Source organism: Macrobrachium rosenbergii, chromosome 25, assembly GCF_040412425.1.
Source record: "Macrobrachium rosenbergii isolate ZJJX-2024 chromosome 25, ASM4041242v1, whole genome shotgun sequence".
Classification (NCBI taxonomy): domain Eukaryota; kingdom Metazoa; phylum Arthropoda; class Malacostraca; order Decapoda; family Palaemonidae; genus Macrobrachium; species Macrobrachium rosenbergii.
Window position 1 is genome coordinate 11061799 of NC_089765.1, and position 23077 is coordinate 11084875.

At 37.5% G+C, this 23077-nt stretch overlaps 1 protein-coding gene across 14 annotated transcripts in view; it reads left to right on the forward strand.

Moving 5' to 3' along the window:
* Mctp (multiple C2 domain and transmembrane region protein) overlaps positions 1-23077 on the forward strand; it is a 1033178-nt gene that overhangs the window by 369333 nt on the left and 640768 nt on the right. For 3 of the 14 annotated variants that reach the window (XM_067126850.1, XM_067126848.1, XM_067126855.1), the window contains exon 1: positions 6302-6474. The exons of 6 other annotated variants lie outside the window; for them this stretch is intronic. In XM_067126850.1, coding sequence (XP_066982951.1) covers positions 6462-6474 — 13 coding nt within the window. In that variant the 5' untranslated portion in view covers positions 6302-6461. Of the gene's footprint in view, positions 1-6301; positions 6475-15655; positions 15713-21142; positions 21396-22060; positions 22346-23077 lie in introns of those variants that run through there. 5 more of the 14 variants (XM_067126859.1, XM_067126846.1, XM_067126860.1 and 2 more) reach the window with 5 other exon arrangements.

Below are 23077 nucleotides of genomic sequence, written 5' to 3' on the forward strand. Positions count from 1 at the left end.
ACCTCATTCTGTGCACTGTAGGCATTACTTAAGTTTCTTGGCGGCGTCCCATCGGCGCCTAGCTCCAACCCCTTTCAGTCCTCCTACTGCACCTCCGTTCATAGTCTCTTTCTTCCACCTTACTTTCCACCCTCTCCTGACAATTGATTCATAGTGCAACTGCTTTGAGGTTTTCCTCCTGGTACACATTTAAAACCTTTTTTACTGTCAGTTTCCGTTTCAGCGCTGAATGACCTCATAGGTCCTAGCGCTGGGCCTTTGGCCTAAATTCTATATTCTCCCAAACATCGGGAAAGATAAAGACTGAATTATTAATTAGATTCTAGATTCCAGCCTGGTGAATAATTTTTCCTTATTCTATCAATAAGAACAATTTGAAATTCCGTCACAGCGAATAAGGTTTGGAATTATCCAGAGTTAAACTGCTTAGGAATAATGTATGTAAAACCATTTTTAATGAAATAAAGAATTTTTACTTTGAATTTGAAAAATGCGGAACTATAGCCACCAAATTAGTGATGTAATCACTAGCGGGTCCAGGGTGGGGTAGCCACCTGGGCACGTGCCCCCCCCGCCCCGCCCCATGAAAAAAATGACAAAATAATAACACTGAGGATTTAGATAATGATAACATAAATTGGAGATATAAAAATGGGAAAAAATTAATAATCTATTATAGAAATAATAATCAAATTTTGAGAAGAAAAGTGATAATAACAGCAATAATAATAATAACAGTAGTCTTAACGATAATAATAAAGGATTCGGTATTTCCTGACAGAACAGGCGATTGCTGTCCATTTCATAATTTCTACTTAAATAGTATATATATATATATATATATATATATATATATATATATATATATATATATATATATATATATATTATATACAGTATATATATATGTGTGTGTATGTCTAATATGAAAATTGGAGCCCCCGCCATTCAAATTTTTCTAGACCTGCTAGTGGACGTAATTATTCTTTATCGACACCGAAGCGCTGGAAAATCCCATTACGGTTTTTCGGTGACTAGACCCGTCGCATATTGGTGCCTGCACTAATAACGGCCCAGGTATTTTTTAGGCCAACATAATTCAGCTGTATTGGCGTCCTAATGACTCACATTGGATGAGGTTCATCAGCCTGACTTATTCATGTAGTTATCTAGATGTTTTCGCTTCTGTACTTACATTTGGGGGCCACTTCTGTAAAAATAAGAGAACGTCAATTTTAGCCTCTCTCTCTCTCTCTCTCTCTCTCTCTCTCTCTCTCTCTCTCTCTCTCCCTGGTCTAAGAATTATTTGCTCATATTTTGAGGGAAAAGGTGGGCTCCGTGAAAGAAATTTCCCGTGGCAGAAATACCTCCCTGATGTAGAATGGTCCATTTATTTTCGGGAAATTTTTTTTTTTATTTTTCAAATCGGAAAGGATATTTTAATGAGGAAAAATTACCTATTTACAGAACGCAAAAATTAAAGCATCGAGAACTAAGTAATGAAGGAAAAAAAAAGCCTTATTTTATCGTGTTATTATTTTATATATTTTATTCATGAGAAAGTACCTACCGCCTGGATAATTCCGTGGCAAGGTCCCCTTTTGTTTTTCCGACGAAAATTGCCGTTATATATTTCCTAGAAGGAAGGGGCCCCTGATAACCTTTTTCTTCTTTTTCTTCTTCTTCCTCTTCTTCTTTTTCTTCTTCTCTACCCATAACCTTCTTCTTCTTTTCTTTTTCTTCTTCTTCATCTCCTCTACCCATAACTTTCTTCTTCTTCTTCTTCTTCTTCTTCTCTACCCATAACCTTCTTCTCCTTCTTCTTCTTCTTCTTCTTCTTCTTCTCTACCCATACCCTTCTTCTTCTCCTTCTTCTTCTTCTTCTTCTTCTTCGTCTTCTTCTTCTTCTTCTTCTTCTTCTTCTTCTCTACCCATAACCTTCTTCTTCTCCTTCTTCTTCTTCTTCTTCTTCTTCTTCTTCTTCTTCTTCTTCTTCTTCTTCTTCTTCTTCTCTACCCATAACCTTCTTCTTCGCCTTCTCTACCCATAACCTTCTTCTTCTTCTCCTCCTCCTCTGCCCCTGACCTCCCAGTGTTGTTACACCATCCTTTTACCTTTCTGCCTACTTTCGTCTTTAGTGATCCCCAAACTTGTATTGTGTCCAGTAATTTGCTCTTTAGATCATTAGAGAGAGAGAGAGAGAGAGAGAGAGAGAGAGAGAGAGAGAGAGAGAGAGAGAGAGAGGGGAAGGTCAGGAACTTACAAGAGAGAGAGAGAGAGAGAGAGAGAGAGAGAGAGAGAGAGAGAGAGAGAGAGAGGACAGGTCAGGAATTTACAAATGAGAGAGAGAGAAAGAGAGAGAGAGAGGAAAGGTCAGGAACTTACATATGAGAGAGAGAGAGAGAGAGAGAGAGAGAGAGAGAGAGAGAGAGAGAGAGAGAGAGAGAGGACATGTCAGGAACTTACATATGTGAGAGAGAGAGAGAGAGAGAGAGAGAGAGAGAGAGAGAGAGAGAGAGAGGACAGGTCAGACACTTACATTTGAGAGAGAGAGAGAGAGAGAGAGAGAGAGAGAGAGAGAGAGAGAGAGAGAGAGAGAGAGAGAGGATAGGTCAGGAACTTACAAATGAGAGAGAGAGAAAGAGAGAGAAAGAGGAAAGGTCAGGAACTTACAAGAGAGAGAGAGAGAGAGAGAGAGAGAGAGAGGGGGTGGGAAAGGTCAGGAACTCTAGAGAGAGAGAGAGAGGAAAGGTCAGGAACTTACTAGAGAGAAAGAGAGAGAACAAGAGAGAGAGGAAAGGACAAGAACTTACGAGAGAGAGAGAGAGAGAGAGAGAGAGAGAGAGGAAAGGTGGTCAGAAAAATAAGCCATATCTAATATTCAGGTTGCATTAACTTTTCTACACAAGTCCACCTTATGGGGGTTAGTGTCGTCGGCGCACCATGCTTAGTGCACTGTAGGCATTACTGAAGTTTATGTACAGCGTCCATCTAGCCCCCTAACTGCACCCACTTATTATTAACCTTTTTGCCTTAGCTCCATTTCCAATTCCCGCATCCTTATTTCTTTAGTCTTGCTTTCCAGTTTACCTTTTTTTTTATTAATATGTTAATTTATTTTTTCTTTCTTAAAAAGTGATCTGTTCTTTCTTTATTTCCCATTATCTTCCGTTAACTCTTTCTTCCGTTAATTCTTTCTAGTGAACACCATAATATTCTTTGGAATCTTGAATTTCAAGTCAGTGGCCCCTGTGGTGGGCTTCTTGTTCCATAGGAATACGTATCGTCTTCTAAATAATAATAATGATAATAATAATACTTCATGCAATTATGGTATTTTCTCCCAGTTCAACCTTTAGGCCCTTGTACTTCATCTCCTTTGTTTTCTGTCTTGCTGTTCAACCCCTCCAACTCCCTCTTTCACTGTCTTAAACGCTGAATGGTCGGAAGAGCCCCAGTGCTTGGCTTGACAGCCTCAATTTCATAGAAATCAATTTATAGAATTCTAAGCACCACTTGCGTCCTCTCCCTGAATTTTGAAAGATAAGAGAGTTTTTTTTGGAATTTATCTCTTTTGTCTTGATGGTTTTCAGCGGCTGTACAGAAAACTTGATTGCGCCGAAAAAACTTCGGCGCATTTATTTTACTTGTTTTCAGTTCAGTCAGCTGTTTACAGTTTGTTGAATGAGCTGGTCTTCTTCACAAGATGAAATGATTTATCCATTTCTTCTTATTTTTGATTGGTATTTAATACTTTATTTGTTGACATTTGGCCCCAAATATTGAGTAATATTTCTCTTTTAATAAATCAGATTATTTGATCAAATCGCCCCTAGTTCGACGAACTAACGTAATCCAGATTTTCCCCTTTCTGAGAAAATGGGCTTCAGAGATTTTGATATTATGCAAAGCTTCTAATTAGCCCATATCTTGAGGAAATTTGGTTTGAAAATGTGACGACACAAACAGCTGAAGTTTTAGTATGTTACAGGGTACCAGAAACTGAGACTCTTTGGCTGGAAAACTCAACAGCTAAAAAGAAAATGGGACACGCCAGACGTTGTTCTTTCCAGAGTCCCTTCAGTACCTACAGTAGCTGCAACGTCTGTCATTCCTTTTACTACACCGAAGTTCATATTCTCTTTCTTCCCTCTTACTTTCCACCCTCTCCTAACAAATGTTTTGACATTGTTTTCAGCGCTGAATGACCTCATAGGTCGCAGTGCTTGGCCTCCGGCCTAAATTTTTTGTTCCAGTTCCAATTTCCAGTTCTCTCTCTCTCTCTCTCTCTCTCTCTCTCTCTCTCTTAACAAACGATTCAAAATTTGTTTCAGCGCTGAATAACCACATAGGTCGTAGTGCTAGATCTTTGTCCTAATTCTATATTCCAGTTCCAGTTTCCAATTCTCTCTCTCTCTCTCTCTCTCTCTCTCTCTCTCTCCGTTGAAATTGGAGCAGATCAGAGTGTCTGGTCAGCTTCGCTTATGGAATCGGTTCAATGTTCCCGTCTATTTGCTTGCATGCAAATTCGGCACGTGGATCAGAGGTCCAGCTGTGCCCGTCAATGCCCTGCGTGAGGAATTTCCCAATATGTCGTCCATCGTGCAGAAGTTGTCAAAATGGACATCAATGACGAGCAGCTGAAATGACAGAGACTCGGCAAATGTTTGTTCTAAGTCCAGCTTTTTTTTTCTTTATTCTTTGGCTTGTCATCGTAGGGGTGTAGTGTCTTCAGTGCACCTCATGTTGTACACTGTAGGCATTACTTAAGGTTCTTTGCAGCGTCCCTTCCTTGGGCCCCTAGCTGCGACCCCTTTCGTTTCTTTTACTGTACCTCCGTTCATATTCCATCACACTTTCCACCCTCTCCTAACAATTGATCCGTAGTGCAGCTGCTTTGAGGTTTTCCTCCTGTTACACCTTCCAAACCTCCTTACTGTCAATTTAACGGCTGAATGACCTCATAGGTCCCAGAGTTTGGAAATTGGCCGCACTTCTACATTCCTTCCCTCTATCCATGTTAACAAGAAGGTAAATTCAATACACGATGGATAAAGATCTCTGTAAGTAAATTTAGCTGTGAAGAGTCTAAGACAGTTAATGGAGTCTTTCACTTCCTACAACAGCTTCTGAAATAAGAGCATTTCATTATATTTTCGTGCTCTTGAGGGTGCTGTAACGTAGTGCATCTAAAACTACTTGCCGAAACCCGATATGTAATACCATCTTCTTGAAACACCCTTTTAATGGGAGAATACTTTGGGGAATCTCCTCTCTCTCTCTCTCTCTCTCTCTCTCTCTCTCTCTCTCTCTCTCTCTCTCTATATATATATATATATATATATATATATATATATATATATATATATATATATATATATATATATGTGTATATACATATAAAAAATTAGTTTTTGCTAGCCACCGGTTACTGTGTTGGTCGAACTAGAACAAAAAATATAGTGGAGTGCAGAAATCGATTCTAATGGCATATAACTAAAAGCACAAACACACGTGTATGTACGTATGTGTACACATGATATATGTATATATAGATATACATACATACATATATATATATGTATATATATGTGCGTGCATGTATATATATGCATATATATTTATATTTTTATTCACATTATAATTGTATTTCCCACATAAACTTGAGGACAACACTACACTTATATTTCAGACACATACATCCATACATGATGTTTATCCGTTAGGTCGGATTCACATCGGTCCAATTTTAAGCTCTTTCATCCAAAATTCGGGTAACTGATTCCTTATGCTGTTCCTCTGGCTGTAATTTTGATTGATCGGTTTAATGATCTGGTAAATGGTCTTCAAATACTTGAATAAGATCATTATTAAAGGCAGTTGTTTTTGAATAGTCTTCAAATGTGAGGGTCAATTTCCTGCTAAGGGGTTCATCTCAGTTCAGATCACTCGTTTCGTGTTATTAGTGATATATTGGAAGCGTCTCATTTTGCACAGACATTATTATTATTATTATTATTATTATTATTATTATTATTATTATTATTATTATTATTATTATTTTCTAAAATGTGTAATTGTTCATATAGAGTAAACCTTGCAAAATAGGTTCCATAAAGTTGATTGCAAATATGCGAAAAAATAGCGAATGGGGCAACATATATATAAATAAACGTAAGTTGGGAAACAGTAATGTAACAGTAATGTAATTCTAACAGAATGTAGGTCAGAGAGTGGATTTTTTTTCGAATATAAGACAGAAAGGGAAGAGACTTTTCTATATCCCTTCACTCTAGCGGACAAATAAGGAATTACCAGCGATGCTGCAACTGTGGAAGTGTCCCATTCTTGTGAGTGTGATGATTGTGACTTTCCCGTTTAAGTTAGAAATTTGTGAGTAAAATCTCACAAAATTGGCCGTTTGCTCGAAGTTTTTAAAATACAGATTCTCTATAAACGACATGAGTGCCGAAGGTAAGATAAAATCAGAATTACGTTAAAATTTTATGCTTTTTTATGAATTAGCTAAAACGTGGGTGGTTTGTAGGCGAAAGGTCCGAGCGTTTGAATATATAGACCTTGTAGTATTTTCGAAGATCGTTAGTGGTAGTCATGTGACACCTAGTCACAGAACGTCATGGGTCTAGGTCTAGAGTATAGTTTACATTCAGCTGATTGACAGGGGCGTGCATAAAGGGGGTGCTTGAACCCCCGTCCTTCTTCTTCATAGGCTGGCTAAGGTGTCCTTTTTGTCAGAAATAATCATTTAATTTGATCATATCCTTTCAACATTTCTCCTCTTTACATATATCGTATATTATCATATAAATTGTAGCATATAAAACATGGCAGATTTCATTTTCAAAAACTTGGGGATGGCCTTTTTTCTACTTGAGCTCCTGCCCGCCTTGAAAGTTTGTGGGCTCCCCAGCTGACTGGTGTACGTTGAAGCTTTGTATCCCATTCTAGTTGTAAGTGGAGATAAGGCCATTTTATTATCATCCTCCTCACTTGTTTGTCTGTTGCGATATACTGTAGTTCATAGGGTTTATTATGAGATGTTTTTGCACCTTGTTAGTACTTTAGCCAGATTATCAAATTGTATGTGCCATGTGTTCAATGGTTCTCTTTTGTAATGACTTTGTTACCTTGTGGTCCCATTAATCTATTTGTCCTTGCTCCCACGTGTATTTATGGGGTAAATTTTTACAACACTTCCAACCCTGTTTTTCTGAAGTAATTATGTATTTTCTTATGTGTTTGATGTGTTTTGAATTATTATGACAGTAATACGTGTGGGAAATGAGTTGTTTTATAGTTATTATACACACCTTCAACGTCCAGCAAGGTTGGGGACCCTTTGGGAATGAGGGGTTTTGGGTTTATTAATTAAAATGGCATTTTGATTAATAAACAAAACCAGGTAAAATAATTATTGCATAACCACCAAGCCACAGTTAGGCAATGTAGCCTGGTCTAATGTAGCCTAACATCCCCTAACCTAACCTAGCCCAATGTAGCCCAACCTAACCTAGTAGAACTTATTACATGGCCGGGGGCTCCGCCTCCCTGACCTCCTGGATGGGCGAATTGGTTACGAAGGACACCTTCCTAACCTAACCTAACCTAGTAGGCCGTGTTATTCGGCCCGGGGCTCAACCCGCCCCGACCCGTGGATAGGCCAACTGATTACAAAGTACACCATCCTAACCTAACCTAGTAGGCTGTGTTACTTGGCCAGGGGTGGAGCCTGCCCCGAGACTCCCTGGATAGATGAACTAGTTACAAAGGGCACCATCCTAACCTAACCTAACCAAACCGAGTAGGCCGTGCTATTTAGCCGGGGAATCAGCCCCTGGATAGGTCAAACATTCACAAAGGACACCATCCTAACCTAACCTTCCCTAACCTTACTTAACCTTGTAGGCTGATAGAGGATAATACTAGTAAGAATTAAGTTAAAGGGATGTATGTTTTGTCTGCTTTACCATATTTGATAGGATGGTGTAATTTTTTATTGTTATTATTAGTGTTTTATTTTCTGCGCTACCCCCTGATAGTTTAGGTAAGTTCGGGTTGTTTCACACATTGGAGGTTCTGTTAATACACATGAATTTAGCTTTATCTCATAAGACATATCATTGTTGTTCGAAGTGGACTCTTACATTTAACTGATTTATTTCAAGTCATAACTATACTCAGCCTGGCAATGCTTAGTTTTCAAGTTTACATTTCATGAAGACACGAATCTCTGTAGGTGCTTTCTTAGCACTGTTAGTATCAAGGCCTTTTAGGGTACTTCTGTGGCACCAAGGCCCTATAAGAGTTTACTGTTCTTTAGTTGTGTCTGTCCCAACACAAAGTACAGCACATTTTGCATTGCTGCAAGAACTTCCCAATCCAAAAGACTATAACGGGCTTTGTGTGATTTATAGCTCTGTGAGTTGGGTTAGGTTGTCAGTTGGGCATTGTCAGGTTAGTACTGGATGCCCTAGTTTAGGTTTAAAGTTGGGACGTATCCTTGTTGTAGTATGATTTTTCTGATGAATGTGGGATTTTTTTCTAGCTACCTCTGTAAGGGAAATTTGATAGATATATATATATATATATATATATATATATATATATATATATATATATATATATATATATATATATATATATATATATATATATATAAATAATATATATATATATATATAATGCAGGATTTACATAGATCAGATATTTGTATTAAGACATATTGTGCATCAGTGTATGGAATTTAAAGGTCCCCTTATGATAAGTTTTGATGACGAGAAGAGAATTGTCGGCTTCCACAGACAAATAATAGGGAACTGTTTACATACAGCAGTTGTTAAAGTCAACTGCCTTTCTCTGCATCAAACCCAAAAATCTCAGCTTCGAATCCTTTGTGGGACTGATGCATTATGGTGTACAATTTTTTGGGGTGTAAGATGATACAAAGAGAAAGTGAATGTAATATTGTACGGTGTTTGCCGAAATTAGTGACAGGTTTTATATTATGCATATAGGCTACACACAAACTTGCTTTTCGAAAAAGCACTTCTGAATTTTTATTGTTGATTCAATCGATTTCCATTACATTTGCAACAATGTCAGACATGCTCCGCTCCGTAGTTTCAGAAAAAAGCTGGGGTAATTACAAAGAGAAAATAAGCGTTAATTACAATGGTCTAACAATTACTGTGATGGTAAAAGCTATTAAATCGATAAAAACGTTACGATTAGACGGGTGAAATGCCGTCAGTGACAGGAAAAACATTGATTAGTTCATTACATGTGCACCTCACGTGGTGCGCTGTAGGCATTACTTAAGATTCTTTGCAGCGTGCCTTCGACCGCCTAGCTGCGCCCCTTTCGTTCCTTTTACTGTACCTTCTTTCATATTCTCTTTCTTCTATCGTACTTTACACCCTTTCCTAACAATTGACTCATGTTGCAACGCCGAGTTTTTGCTCCTGTTACACCTTTCAAACCTTCTTTACTGTCAGTTTCCGTTTCGGCGCTGAATGACCTCGTAGGTCCCAGCGCATGGCCTTTGGCTTAAATTCTATATTCACTTCGTTGGAATTTCAAAGTTCGTTAAGTTTCCTGTGAAGTTCACTCCATAATTTCTTTGTGGAATAAATTAGTTTGCACTCGATAAGTTTGTAAATATTAGTACTTGAGTCTCTCTCTCTCTCTCTCTCTCTCTCTCTCTCTCTCTCTCTCTCTCTCTCTCTCTCTCTCGTGTGTGTGTGTGTAAGTGTGTGTACACATTCATACATGATGCACGAGTGAGTCCAGTCGTCTGAGATTCTAGACACACACCAAAGTTCTGTCCTTGTTTGTCACAGCATTCTCGTTGATTATGTCTGGAAGCATCTAAATTGGATTAGAGAGGCTTGCGCTCGCTGGTGACTCTTTTGTATGTCGACGAGAGCTTCATAGCTTCAGTGAGTTCTCAGATAATAGCCTATATGGGTATGGGATGGGGATATTTCTTGGGACATATATATATATATATATATATATATATATATATATATATATATATATATATATATATATATATATATAAATACATGTAGTATATTTAATATATATATGAATATATATATACATATATATACACACACAAACACACATACACACACACACACACACACACACACATATATATATATATATATATATATATATATATATATATATATATATAGTGTGTGTATAGAGATATGGATAGATTGCTAGATAGACAGACATATACAGTGATATTTATATAAATGTGCCTGCCGCAGTTCAGTATTAAGGAGAGCGCTTGGCTCGCATTGTCAAGGTTCAGGGCTCGTTCCTCGCCAGCTGACACTCTGGTCGATCAAGCCGTTGAATAGAAGTCAGTGTCGATTGAGATAAAAAAAAAAGTGTAGTAAGGAGACGTGGGGCCAGCAACCGCATCCCTAGATGGTGGAATCAGCCTTGATTAAACATAGAAATACGATGAACCTTTCAAAAGGAGCCTGGGACTCAGATATTATAGGTAAAATCTTCCTCCAACCGGCAATTAAGAATTTAAAAGAGAAATAAATTTAATTGTCAACTGGAGTGACGTAACGGCTAACCTATGGATCTTCTGGTGTAAATACCGCTTTTCTGTAACATTCTCTCGTTCATTACTTGCCCGAAGAGAGAGACAGTTGGTCTCTGAAATATAGCATTTACTTTTTACATTTGGCATTTTTATGGGCTCCTTATATTTGATATATATATATATATATATATATATATATATATATATATATATATATATATATATATATATATATATGTATATTGTATATATATATATATATATATAAATATATATGTATATATATATATATATATATGTATATATATATATATATATATATATATATATATATATATATAACTTGCATTCGTATATACATACAAAGATTGACAAATAGGCAGGTAGATATATAAATAAATAGATAGGCAGATTTGAAAGTTGCCTGGGAATGAAATAAAACTGGATAAAGCTGTTGGGACGAATTATTTGTTTGTATAGGTGTGGGAATAATTGACACTGTGGAAGCTTGTAGATGAAGATGGCCTTTTTATTTAGAATGATTGTCTGGCGATAGGTTGGTGAACAGATTGCATAAATTGGGAGTGGAAGAAGGAATGGTAGACCTTTTAAATAATGGATGAATGGAAAGGAGTTACTGGTTACCGAAAGGGAAGAGCCGTGATGTACGGGAAGAGCAAGAATTCGTGCAGGACGAAGGTGAATGGTGCAATATGCGTTTTGGGGGTTTGACGCAGCACTGATGGGCGTTTGGTGCGTGAAGTGGCTATTGTTGTCGAAGCTTTCTAAACGGGAGTTTGATCCATATATGTATATATATGTTATATATACATGCATACATACATACACAAAACATACATATGTATGTGTATGTATATATTATATATATATGTATATATATATCGCTACTTCAGTCAAAATGACTGAGGTTTTGCATCAACTGTCAACTGATTCCTGCAATATGTACCTGATATGTCCGCCACTTTGGTTGTATTGTTTATCATATTATAGACAAGTGTCATCTAAATTATATCCATGGTCAATTTGCAACCGTTCAAGCCATTCTCATTGCTTGCATGCTTTGCTTTCCAGGTTAACAGTCTTCCTCATTTTCCCCCTTGCATTCGCTCCGTAGGGGGTTTAGTGCCATCAGTGCACCTCGCGTGGTGCACTGTAGGCATTACTTCCATAGGCCCCTAGCTGCAACCTCTTTCATTCCTTTTTCTGTCTCCATTTATAGTTCATATTCTCTTTCATCTGACTATCCACCCTCTCTAACAATTGTTTCACAGTGCAACTGCGAGGTTTCCTCCGTGTTAGACCTTTGGGACCTTCTTAATGTCAGTTTCCCTTTCAGCGCTGAATGACCTCATAGGCCCCAGCGCTTGGTCTTCGGCCTAAATTCTATATTCTGATTCCAGTTTCTATACGTTTGTCTAGTAGGCTTCACCAGACCGGCCTGCACAGGGTATTCATTTCAATCTATTTGCCTCACTGCTCATTATTATGTAAAGCTTATTTCTGTGTATTGTTTGCATTCTTTAGTTACTCAAGCACTCCCTCTTTGAATTATCCTGCCTTTATATAGTACTTTACACTGAATTTTCTTCCTTTTTATTTTAAGCTCACCTGAGGTGAAAGCTTACATGCGATATTCTTATCAACATTTATTGGTTTCTTAGGTATGTATATGCCTGACGTAAGCTCTGAACATATTTTATTCCTCCAGAACCACTGAGGCAGTTTCAGCCAAACTTGGCACCGAAAATCTGTGCAGAGGAGGTTCAAATATTCCAGATAGGCTACGCCCCCTTTTAGATGGAAATTGATTAAATAAAATAGTGCAAGGAAGCTGAGATCATTAATAGATTTTCTGTGGAACTAGTGGGCCAGAAGTGGCGCAAAACTTCTTGAAAACTCCCTAACTTAGTTTAGACTCATTTTCGTTCAAATAACGGCCTCGGGTCACGACGAGTCCTTTTAGAAGTCTTAAGTTTTATATAAGAATATGCCCCGTAGCGGGATAGTGCCGTCAGTGCACCTCATGCGGTGCACTGTAGGCATTACTTAAGGCTCTTTACAGCTTTCCTTCTCACAGTGCACCTGCTTTGAGGTTTTCCTCCCGTTATACGTTTCAGACCCTTTTACTCTCTATTTCCGTTTCAGCGTTGAATGGCCTCATAGATCCCAGCGCTTGGCCGTTGGCCCAAATTCTATATTCTATTCTATTCTTTATAAGAATATGTAGGAAAATATAATACAACTCTTCATCTCAAGAACAAAATATAATTATTCCCATTTACTGTAGATTCAAGTTTTGTCGTTCCTCCCCCTTTGACACCTGTCAGGTGTGGATTTGCAGTCTCCAACGGTTGTGTATGTTTGTCCGTATTAGCCCTTTAGCATATATATGTTGTGATTTGCACCACTGTCTCTCAGTCCTTCGTCAGTGACTTGGAAATAAAGTCGAAACCGGTCAAGACCTACACCTAGTCTGTTATTTTTTTGGCTTGTGGTTGTGTTTGATATATACGTATATATATACACTATGTTTATATGTGTATATATATATATATAATATATATATATATATATGTATAGAGAGAGAGAGAGAGAGAGAGAGAGAGAGAGAGAGAGAGAGAGAGAATGTTTTGAGGATATGAGGATCAGTACTTGGAAGTCAAGAATCACAACTCTGGTGTTATTTCTTCATAAAAATTGTTGGTGCAGTGCTTACGCACACGTGTGTATATCTATATCTATCTATCTATCTATCTATCTATCTATATATATATATATATATATATATATATATATATTTATATATATATATATATATATATATATATATATATATATATATATATATATATATATATATATATATATATATATATATATATTTCTTCAGGTGCTAATGCACACGTCAGAAATACCTCCAGTATTTTTAACAGTCGTTAAGACCAATGTCCTGAAGGGATGGTGCTATCTTCACTCATTTCATTAACCCATTTCTTCTACAGTGGAATTACATTATGAAAATCACTAAAATTAAATAAGAATTAAAATATATAAATGTAAATAATACAAAAATATATATAAAAAACTAAAATACATTAAAACATGAACTGAAAAACATGAGTCTGAAATGGAAATTTTGCTCAATTATAAACATTTCACAGGTCAGGTTGCGTCTCTCAATGTGGTTCGGATTCCACAATAGGCTGTAGGTCTCGTTGCTAGGTAACCAATTGGTTCTTAGCCACGTAAAATAAATCTAATCCTTCGGGCCAGCCCTAGGAGAGCTGTTAAAATAGCTCAGTGGTCCGGTGAAACTAAGGTATACTTTTTTTTTCCATGAATCTCCCGGTTACAGAGAAAGCTCCAAAATGTACTAATGCACAATTATATTGCATGAATGAAAAATGAGTGCTTGTGCAATCATCGCTTGTTTGAAAACAAGACTGTTATATCCAGTACCCATTTTATCAAAGGAGTGGCCACTTCAGATATCCAGTACCCATTTTATCAAAGGAGTGGCCACTTCAGATATCCAGTACCCATTTTATCAAAGGAATGGCCACTTCAGATATCCAGTACCCATTTTATCAAAGGAATGGCCACTTCAGATACCCAGTACCCATTTTATCAAAGGAATGGCCAGATATCCAGTACCCATTTTATCAAAGGAATGGCCACTTCAGATATCCAGTACCCATTTTATCAAAGGAATGGCCACTTCAGATATCCAATACCCATTTTATCAAAGGAATGGTCACTTCAGATATCCAGTACCCATTTTATCAAAGGAATGGCCACTTCAGATATCCAGTACCCATTTTATCAAAGGAATGGCCACTTAAGATACACAGAACCCATTTTATCAAAGGAATGGCCACTTCAGATACCCAGTACCCATTTTATCAAAGGAATGGCCACTTCAGATATCCAGTACCCATTTTATCAAAGGAATGGCCACTTAAGATACCCAGAACCCATTTTATCAAAGGAATGGCCACTTAAGATATCCAGTACCCATTTTATCAAAGAAATGGCCACTTCAGATATCCAGTACCCATTTTATCAAAGGAATGGCCACTTAAGATATCCAGTACCCATTTTATCAAAGAAATGGCCACTTCAGATATCCAATACCCATTTTATCAAAGGAATGGCCACTTCAGATATCCAGTACCCATTGTATCAAAGGAATGGCCACTTCAGATATCCAGTACCCATTTTATCAAAGAAATGGCCACTTCAGATATCCAATACCCATTTTATCAAAGGAATGGCCACTTCAGATATCCAGTACCCATTGTATCAAAGGAATGGCCACTTCAGATATCCAGTACCCATTTTATCAAAGGAATGGCCACTTCAGATATCCAGTACCCATTTTATCAAAGGAATGGCCACTTCAGATATCCAGTACCCATTTTATCAAAGGAATGGCCACTAAGTAATAGGGTTGGACGAAAATATTCTGGCTTACATTTGCGCATTTTGTCTGTGCTCCTTAAATATTAGTCAGTGTGTACTTATTTATTTTTATAAAGTTATAGCAACATTTTGATAGAAGGATTATGCTACGGGTCTGTGAATTTTTGTTTTTGTATTTATTTTTGTTAAGTCTGTGTTTGTATCTAAGCTTGGAGCTGGACAATCCTGTCCCATATCTTTGTTCCAGTACCACTTTTAGCTAACTACTGATTTCTCCTGTATTAGATGAGATCTCAAATGAAGAGGTTTTATAAGGATTACATTTGCTTTCATTCTCATCATTACTGTTGCAAACATTCTCTCTCTCTCTCTCTCTCTCTCTCTCTCTCTCTCTCTCTCTCTCTCTCTCTCTCTCTCTCTTGACATGAATGTCAGCTCCTCTTTGCAAAGTCACACACACACACACACACACACACACACACACACACACACACACACACACACACACACACACACACACACCTCTTAGGGTCACGCTTCTAATGTGATATGTTTATGCATTTGTATCTCTGAATGATTTCTGTACTGACTCACTTTCTGTTTTCCTTACAGACTCTGGAACGCCCTTACTCCTTCTGTGTTCCCTGAGTCTGTCGACCTTTCTACTCATAAGAGGTGAGCTTTCTGTCGTAGTAGGTTTTCTCTCTCTCTCTCTCTCTCTCTCTCTCTCTCTCTCTCTCTCTCTCTCTCTCTCTCTCTCTCTCTCTCTCTAGCATCACTTAGCACTGAAACAGTATGTTTGCTTTTTCAGTTGTTGTCATGCATGTACATACACTACACTTAACTGTATAGTATTCAGGTAAAAAGATAGTTTTCTTTGCGGAGGGAATATTAAAGAAATAAGGAAGTTGGGCTTCTTCATTGTTCCTGTTCCTTTTCAGCAAAGAACGAGTTTTAGCTTAAAATAACAACTTCGTCATTGGTTCTTTGTAAGAATAACTTAAATGCCTAGTAACAGATTGGTTCTCGTACTTTTCTATCACACTTGTGCACAATGTAAGCTGTGCGTTGAATGCAGCCTCTCTTTTTCTGGTATGCAAATTCCTGAGATGTACACTAATATTGCGCCAGCCCCTGTTATTTTGCCATGCCCCGCCCCTAGGGCAGGTTAGGTTAAGTAGGTTAGGTTAGGTTGGATTAGGCTAGGTTAGGTTGGATTGGGTTAAGACAGGTTAGGTTGGGTTAAATTAGTTTAGGTTAGATGAGAACTTGATGATTAATTTGTGTGTGGGAAACATAATGAGATTATTTTCAAGAAAATTCTATGGTTAGTTTTTAAGATGTGGCATTCCGCCTTTTTTCAGAGAAAGGTCTCAGTACTCGGTTACATCTTGAGAAAATGCTTCCAGGATATTATGGATCTTTGTTGACATTTTTATCTTTGCACAATTTTTCGTTCTTAATAAAAGGTAAATCAAGTGTCATCTAATTTCGCATTGTCAAGCCTTCTCAGTCTCCCCATATTGTACTCGTAAACCGACCACCTTATTAAATCATTATTTGTCTTGAAGCTCCGCCAATCGCCTTCCAGTTTTACTGCATAGTTTTTGAGGCCTCAAGTCCACAGATAGGACGCAAAACAATCTCATTCCAAGGGGTCAAACGCTTTTGTCTCTCTTATACATTCGACACGCCCAAATCCCCCCCGCCCTCACAAATGTCTTTGGGTCGACATCCGCAAGATACGAAGGGTTCAAACCTCCATTTGCGAATTCCGGTGGTTCCTGGTTTCTTCCTCCTTTAATTCGTTTCTGGAAGTATTTTTACCGCAAGATGAAAGTGAGCTTTAAATACCAGTACGAGTTTACAGTTTATACTTTCACTCTTCCTGCGTTATCATAGTTTCATTTCGCTGTTGTTTGTCGATGGTAATGTTTGCATCAGCACACTCATCTGCTCTTTTTTTTTTTCTATAGATTTTTTTTTCTCTCATTTTTTTCTATAGATTCCCTCACCACTCTTACGTACACCTCTTTCAGAACTAATATATTTGGGAAAATTAGTATGTTTCATTTCTAAGTATTCTCTCTCTAAGATAATTTCACACGACACTCTACCAACACTGGCCTGGTTAGGCGCCGTTAATATTCTAGATCTATTTTATATATATATATATATATATATATATATATATATATATATATATACATATATATATATATATATATATATATATATATATATATATATATATATATATATATTGCAGTATGTAGGTTTACCGCTTTTATTCGTAAGCATAAAGGTCACAAAGCTGTTTCACTTCTGTACATGTTCCACCAAATGCCTAGCATTAGTCCGCCTACAGTCCTCCATCTTCTCTACCAACTTCTCCTTTTAGCCAGGGGCCCAGTTATTTCTTCACCTAGACTTTTGGAGGTACAGGACATCCCTCACTTTGAATAATTATACATCTTTGAGTCTTAGGAGATTTATCCCTGTCATAATGTAACGCCTGTCACCAATTTTCAGATTTGAAGATTTTTTGTAAAAAAAAAATATTGCAGGTTGCTTTGCTCTATGGCTGCTTTAAAGGTGAGTTAACGAGATATAAGAAAATATACTGAGCATTTTGTCTGATGCTTCCCATTCTAACCAATCCCGTAGGGAGGTAGTGCCGTCAGTGCACTTCACGGGGTGCACTGTAGGCATTACTACAGGTTCTTTGCAGCGTCCCTTCAGTTCCTTGTTGCATCCTCTTTCATTCCTTTTACTGTACTTCTGTTCATATTATCTTTCTTCCATCTGACTTTCCACCTTGTCTACCAGTGATTTCAGTGCAGCTGCGAGGTTTTCCTCCGGGTACACCTTTCAAGCCTTATCGCTGTCAATTTCCCTTTCAGCGCTGAAAGGCCTCTTGGGTCCCAGTGCTTGGCCTTTGGCCTAAATTCTATACTCCGGCCTCCTCTCCTAACCAAAGCCTCACTCGCTTTCGGTGCATGACATCACATAACAGTGGTGTGTGCCGTAATTTCCATGTCCACCTGCAGAGCAGTGACTTCTGAAGTCTGCACAGAGTGCTGGTGGTGGTTTGCTGGTCATTCCCAGCTGCGTCCATTATTCATTCTCTTCAAGCTGGTAGAAAGCTTTCTAACTCTTGAGAAGTTGCAGCTCGAAGGTTTTCATAATAGAGGATGAGCGTCTGCATGATGCTGCTTCGGCTGGAAAAGGTTTCATAGCGCCATTAAGAGAGGGGGGGTTTTAGACACAGCAGATCGGGGAATGTGTACATCGTCCTTGACGAGATGACTGGACTCACAGTTCAGTTAGCTGTTTTGGTAGTATCTTCCCTTCTGCAAAATCAGAAAACAGATATAATGTGTGCGTGCGTTTATATAAATGACAGAGATGGAGTTTGCACAGTTTTCATGGAACATGTTGAATAACACAGCAAATCAACTTTACTTTTTATAGATAGTTTTAAATCCTGCACCAGCTTTGGGTGAGAAGTAATATCACTTCCCATTATAACATATATTTTAACAGTTGTGTAATTTGGTGTTTTACTTAATATTGAGAGAACAACAGTTATATGGCGGAATTTTTATCATGTTCAGCAATGAAGTGGGTGTTTTACAGTCAATATTGATTTTTGCTAAGACCTAGGTTTTAAAAATCTTTCAGTGAGGTCACTTAATCAGTAACAGAAGATTACAAATAAATATCTGGTTTCCAGCACACTCTGGTGTGTGCAGTAATGGAGAGGTAGACAAGTTAGCAAAAGATTTCAGCTTTAGAGCAAAGGTTCCTTGCCGAGACGGGAGAAAGCCAGATGTGTGCTGTTCATGGACAGGACACACTATAGACTTAGGCGTGGGTTTTGAATGATGGTGGCGATCAACCTTCCTATGAGGACTTATGGTCCCATTATGAGGCACAATGTCCTTGTCTAGAGAACTGCAGAAGTCTGTTTCTCTCTGAGGCTGCAGATGAAGTTGTCAGATACTTTTTTGCTAAAGTCCTTGATGAAATAATTATATATGGTGCCAGTGGCAGTTATAGATAAAAGTTTCAGAGGCTGGCCTTGGCAGAAGATCTAGTTATATTTGTGCATTTTTAAAATTCATTTCAGAAGCTGTATTTAGTAAAGGATTTTTTCTACTGTAATTTTACCGAAACTTTTATGGTCTTAACTTTTTTGTATGTGTTGATTCTATTTATTTATTACATATCTAGCTATTAAAAATGCATAAGTTAAGCAATGTATCCTTTTAAATGGTATAATAATTCATTCATTTTACACATACACACATTTACACATGTATAGTGTATTACTACCCTGATACAGTTATCCTTGTATAATTTACTTACATTTTTATATTTTTAGTAATTTAATTTTTTTAATAAGTGATCTCTTCATTCTGTATTTCACATTACCTTCTGTTACTTCATACTAATTAACACCATATTCTTTGGAAGCTTGAATTTCAAGTCAGTGGCCCCTTTGGTGCGCTTGTTCTATGTGAATAAGGTTCATCTTCTGAATAATAATAATAATAATAATAATAATAATAATAATAATAATAATAATAATAATAATCTTTGAAAGCTTGAATTTCAAGTCAATGACCCCTGTGCGTTTGTTCCATATGAATGGGGTTCATCTTCTGAATAATAATAATAATTAAATGGACTGTAGAGGAAGGAAAAGATATTGCTTTGGTGTGAATAAACTTTCGAATTGCTTCCCCGAGTCAAAAATGTGAAAAAGAGGGGGAGAATGTTTTCCTGCCGTTAAAATAACTTAGCGTGTTCACGTCACGTAATTCTGTCCAGTATCTTGGCTCGGCCTTGCTGAACCGTGAAGGTCTCAGTAATTCAGTAGACCGACTTTTCATTTAAGGAACCCAGAGGAATTTGCTTGGTCTCTCTCTCTCTCTCTCTCTCTCTCTCTCTCTCTCTCTCTCTCTCTCTCTCTCTCTCTATGACATTTCGGACCTACAGTACATGTATTACCTGCGTCACTCGTCGGAGAAGCAGAAATATTGAAAAAGTGAATTGCAGGAATTGAAAATTGACTGAAATTTAGAATTTTTTAAAGTTGGAAATTTAGCCTACATGAAAATTTTAGAGTCCGCAGACTTTTTATAGTTGTCACTGTTAATTCTTATTGTGTTTCTTGCTGATTCTTTCGCATTATGGTTTACCAAGGTCACTATTTAGTAATTTAGTGATTACATTATTACCTCAAAATTGTCCATGCACAAAAAGTAATGACTTCAGGGTCCAATTAACAAGGTGAGATATTTGAGATAACTTCAATATATCGCGCTAGGCCTACATTGTAGCGAAAAAATCTGGTCTGTATTGGGATCTGCAGTATGTAGCCCCCGCCAGTTGGGTATATCTTTTTTTTTTTTTTGGCAGAGGTCAGTGGGGTTTCAGGAAGGAGAGCCCTCCTCCTGGTTAGGTAGTGTGTAGAGAGTGTGTAGGTGAGACACAGTTTGATGAGCTGTGGTAAAGAGTGAACTCTTTGCTCATAGAAAAGGGTTTATCTCTGAAATTTGCTTCTGATGAAGTAGATTGAAATTCTTTCAAGTTACACCAAAAACTAATGTAAAATATAATCACAACAAATTTCCTAGGTGGTCGGTATGTAAAAATGTGCTCTCTCTCTCTCTCTCTCTCTTGTCTTTGTCTGCTTGAAGGAACTGATGATGATAGGTTTGTTGCCAAAATCATCAGAGAATGGATGTTCTGAAGGATTGTGACAGTTCTATATAAGTGAAAATGAAAATAATCATGTACTGACGTATTTATTCTTATGTGATAATTTTGATATAGGTTAATAACTCGCAAATGTAGGAGTGATCTCGACATAGAGTATAATGAATGAGCTATAGGTCATCGCTTGGCGCATTCGTTTTCTTTCTCTTGCCCACTTTCGAAGGTACGTTTTCTGTGATGGCGGCAGCGTCATGCGCTGAGAGATTGAAAGAAAAAAAAAGGGAGATTTTCTCCCTCTTTGTCTCTCTTCATTATCTGCTCTCTCTCACCCCTCCCTCATCTCGTGCTCTCTTTTCTCCCACACACACTCACTCACTCACTCACACACAAGACAGCACGTTGCGCTGGATAACCGTTGACTGAGACACTCTTTCAGAGCCATCTGGCGGCAAGTTTGAAACTCAGTCTCGGCAGCAGCAGCAGCGTGACAGGACGAATTTGGCGGGTTTTATCGATTGAGCCAAGTTGGCTCCCGATGGCTGACGACGAGACGGACTCGCGCGAGTTCCAGCGATGGAAGCGGCCGCGGCGGGAGGTATATACGTCCGTCTATGCCTGGAAATTCCTCACAGTAGGGGCGTTACCGGGCCTGTCTAATGGGTCAGAGAGTGACATGAGAGACCAGATAGGGTATTATATGGGTGATTTCGCCGCCCCCGTCTTTGCTCCGAGCGGAAGTGGTTCGTTGACCTGATACAGCGCGACCTTGTTTTCTCTGGGAGTTCCGAAGGAAGGCAGTGATTCGGAAGTATACTAGTTTAGGCGGACTAGAAGTGGGACAGAAATGTTTGCTAAGGAGTAGGCTAAATTTAAAGCATTTTTTTTAGGGGGGGTGCGTGTTTAAGCAGCACGAGAAAGTATATGTATTTAAAAAAAGTTCAACGAATTTGAAACTAAAGGATGATTCTTATGACTTTTCATGCCAGTTAATTTGTTATTATGCTGTTTGCCGCTAAGTCTGTTCCGAGGGAAGTTTTCGAACACTTATTGTGAAATGTTCCTTGAAAAATGGCGCTTAACATTAGCTTATATATATATATATATATATATATATATATATATATATATATATATATATATATATATATATATATATATATATATATCAGTTTCTTTATAGCTGGAGACATCATCATTTCCAGTGTTCGATGAAGTGCATATCGTGTGGAATATGTGTTCAAGTCTATACAAAAGTATCTATTTATTCCTGTGTATTTATTTATATGTTATTTCTAGGCCAGCCAAGTCAGACCAGTTTTCCATCTCGAAATCAAAATATGTAAAGTGATGTGCAAGGAAATATCCATATAAATACAGGTGGAGATGGCCAAGTGAATTTTGAATGGTAATTGTAGTTAACAAAACGGGAAGTTTTAAGATTATTATTATATATATTGATGGGTTCATAATGGGTTAGTGGCCATTGCTCGAAGCCAAACTCCTGGAAATAGCTTGTCGAGTAATGTGAAAGTTCGGATTGGACCTCATCAGTAATAGTCGACATGGCAACCTCTCTCAATGGTAAGCATTAATCTGACATTATTTCTTGAAGCAAGTCAGATAGGCCTAGTTCTCTTTCAAGAAGTGCTTAGTTATGTGAAGAGTTAAAATGTTCCTTTATTAAATGATATGTTTATACTTAGGTGCTTTACGCTACAAGTATCATTTCAAATATGCTATACGATTCATATTAGTTGGCTTCATGTTTATTAGTATATAAAGTTGCTTAAATTAAATCAGGCATCATATCTTCAATGATTATCATCATTGTTTCAGAAGTCACTGGCGTAACCATCGAAATACGACATAACAAAGAACTGATCATTTAGATTATAAAAATAACGAGAACCTTTTCTTTTTTGTGCGAACTGTTTGTTGTTATTTTGTCGTGATGGAAAGGCGTGATTTATTGTATTACGTTGCACGATTCTTAATTTATACAAAACAATGAGCCGATATGCAGATCAGCTATGCAGTGCTGTATGTTGCCAAGTCGTAAATATTTATTTTGCATTTTTCTTGAGTTGGTTGTAATGGCGTGTTGTTTATTATCTTTATTATCGTTAGTGTTATTTTTCTTGTTTATATTGGTAGTTGTGACGCCAGATAACCCACAATTAATCAATCCCTTGCCCCGTTCTTTTACAAATCTCACAATAAAATATTGGGAATCTTATTATTTTAATTTCAGGCGCCACGCAAGCACAATAGAGAAATGGGATTTGGGAGATGGTGCTATATTGTTGTAAACCG